We start from the raw sequence: 2,598 nt of genomic DNA on the forward strand, positions 1-2,598 counted from the left end.
TCTTCTTTTCCTTCTCCTTTGTTGATTCAATTTGACAATATTTGGTTCATCCAAATGAGTTTGGGATTTGGTACTTGTTATTGGTGAGTTCTTGATTTTAGAACCATGATCCAACTTCTAAGAAAGTGCCTCTATATTTTCCAGCTCAAGGTGATTCCTCAAAGTGTCAAGAATCTTGTTCTATGTGGCTATTGGAATCACATCATGTCCAGATGAGGGAACAATGGTCAACGCATGAAGGCAAGAGAGTTCACATCGCCAGAACCCTACGGCGATCAGAAGAATTCCAGGTGATGACAGGAATAAGGGCTCACTTTGCTGGGCAGATCAGGTAAACTGTATTGTGATACTAGTTTAAGTTAAAACCTGCTGCCTAGTAAGTAACTTATGTTAAAGTTTGTTGCCTTAAGTTCACAAGTTATATTGAATGTCATCGCTTAAGAATTAATAGTTGCTCAAGTTTTACTTTGAGTTAACAGTTCGATAAATTGTTATAAGATTAACAGTTTGCTCAAGTTCAAAGCAGTGAGTGAATGGTTAAGCCCGATGTACTGCTGAGTTAATTTGTTTAAGCAAGTTTCACAGATTATGTTGATTAACCACACAGCGAGTAAGAAGAATTTAAAGAGAAGTATTAGAAAACAGCTCTTCGGCATTGAAAGTTATACAAAAAGTGGCTGTTCGAGTTCGCATACAAATGTAAACAATTAAATAAGCAGTAATTATAGATAAAGGTTTTACAAAAACAGGGAGATGGGGGAATGCAGCTAGTCTTCAGAGGGTACAATCCTCCCATCCACCACCTCGTTGCAGATTGACACCATGGAGAGGTCGAGCTCGGGGTATTGACATGCTACTTGCTCCAGAGCGGCGTCAAACCCGGCGGTGAGGACTTGGGCAGTGCTCTGCTCGAGCTCTTGTGTTTGTTTCTTCAGCTCTTCGGTTTCCTCGCGAGCTCGAGCAAGTTCTTCAGCAGCCTTTTTGCCTTCGTCCTGAGCCTGGGCCGACTCTGCAGCAATCGTTTTGGCCTCCTCTCGAGCTTTGGCGAGCTCAGCAAGAGCACCATCCCTTTCCTTTTTGACCTTTCCAAGGAGAACCTCCCGATCTGCTGACCTTTTCTCAAGGTTTTCCACCTTGGTCGCATCCGCCTTTTTTGCAGCCTCCAAGTCTGCCACTTTGAGCCTATAAGGGACCAACTTGCTTTCCAAGTCGATCTTCTCTTGTACTTGGAGGTGTAGTTTTTGGCGCAGATCGGAGGCTTCTTTGCGCGTGCTCCTTAGCTCAGCATCCATGGCGTCCTCTAGCCTTGAGTGCTCCAACTCAACCATCAGCAGGTTGCACGTGAGCTTTTCAGCCTCAGCCCTTGTCATCAGATTTGACTCCTTGAGCGCTGAGTTCTCCTCTTGGAGCTTCTTGAGGGAGTCCTTCACGGCTCAAGGAGACATCCTCCGCCATCATCTTCAGTTTAGCTGTGAAGGGCCCCAAGATCTCTTCGAAGGAGGTTGGGAGGCTTGAGGTTGTTGCTGGTGGAGGTGCTGGAGGAGTTTGGTGCTGACTTTCACCACCACCCTCTTGAGTTTGAAGGGCAAGGGGGGCTTCTTGGCGTGGTGGTGAGGTCGGAGATTCTGTTATGAGTATCGGCGAGTTATGAGCGCCCTCATCTGCTCCTGGTGCGGCCCCAACAATAGACGTGGTAGAAGGAGGACCCTCTCCAACAGATACGAACGGTGTGGAGGCGCTTGGAAGGTTCTCTATGAAGTTGGGGTCGCTGCTTTCAACCACGGGGGGTGCGGCGGCCAAGGGTGTTGCTTGGACTGGTTGTGATGGAGCTGGAGGTGAGGGCGGTGTTGGTGTTGGGAGTGCAGGTGGTGAAGAGGGAGCCGCCCTTGTTCTCTTGGTGACGAGGCCATCCTTAGTCTCCTCATCATCCTCTTCTTCCTCTTGCACCACTTGAGGAGATTTCCTTTTTGGTTTCCTCAAGATCAGCTTTTTCCTTTGAGGGGCGGGTAGTACCCCAGAAGAAGCTGGACCTCGGGGAGGAGTTTTGCCTTGGGAAGAGGCGATCGCCACAACCGGGTTAGGCACGGCTTGGGAGCCCGCCGCGAGCTTGTGGGATCGGGCGATCGCCCTCAGTTTTCCCAACATGTTATCTGCACAAGGTAAAGAATAGGTGAGCAACCAAAACAGAAACAGAAAATACAAGCGTATTTATGCAGAGACAACACAAGCAATACATGGATGAAAGATTAGGGTCAACACAGAATAATGGAATGCCAAAACAGAGTGGTGAAGACGCTAAGTTAGTGTTCCGTCCGGTTGACCGGGACGTCTTCGTGCGTGGCCTCAATCGTCAGCTAAGATCTCCTTCCCGCTAATTGCCTGCAAATTCCTGCAAAAAAGAGGACAAAGAGGCGCCCTAGCGGCCGTTTGCACTCCGACGCTCAAGTCAGCCAGCAAGAAACACCAAAAAACTGTCCACCCACGTATCTGAGCACCGCGTGTAGCACTCTGAAGGGTGGTAAAAGAACTGTGTATATGTGTGTGTGTTGTCTCCTTCAGGCAAAAATATTCTCCAGTCACTTGTACGTAGTCCTAAAG

The 2,598-nt window shown here is 48.2% G+C and overlaps 1 protein-coding gene across 1 annotated transcript; it reads right to left on the minus strand.

Annotated features, from left to right (window-relative positions):
- Positions 1–767: 767 nt before the first annotated feature.
- LOC137815680 (uncharacterized) lies at positions 768–1,292 on the minus strand. The gene has a single exon (XM_068618793.1). The coding sequence runs from the start codon at positions 1,290–1,292 to the stop codon at positions 768–770; it is 525 nt and encodes a 174-aa protein (XP_068474894.1).
- Positions 1,293–2,598: the final 1,306 nt, after the last annotated feature.

This window comes from Phaseolus vulgaris, chromosome 1 (assembly GCF_000499845.2).
Source record: "Phaseolus vulgaris cultivar G19833 chromosome 1, P. vulgaris v2.0, whole genome shotgun sequence".
Taxonomy (NCBI): Eukaryota; Viridiplantae; Streptophyta; class Magnoliopsida; order Fabales; family Fabaceae; genus Phaseolus; species Phaseolus vulgaris.

Bases quoted from the DNA above. Each gene is read 5' to 3' on its own strand.
- LOC137815680 (XM_068618793.1), bottom strand. From the start codon at position 1,292: ATGGATGCTGAGCTAAGGAGCACGCGCAAAGAAGCCTCCGATCTGCGC.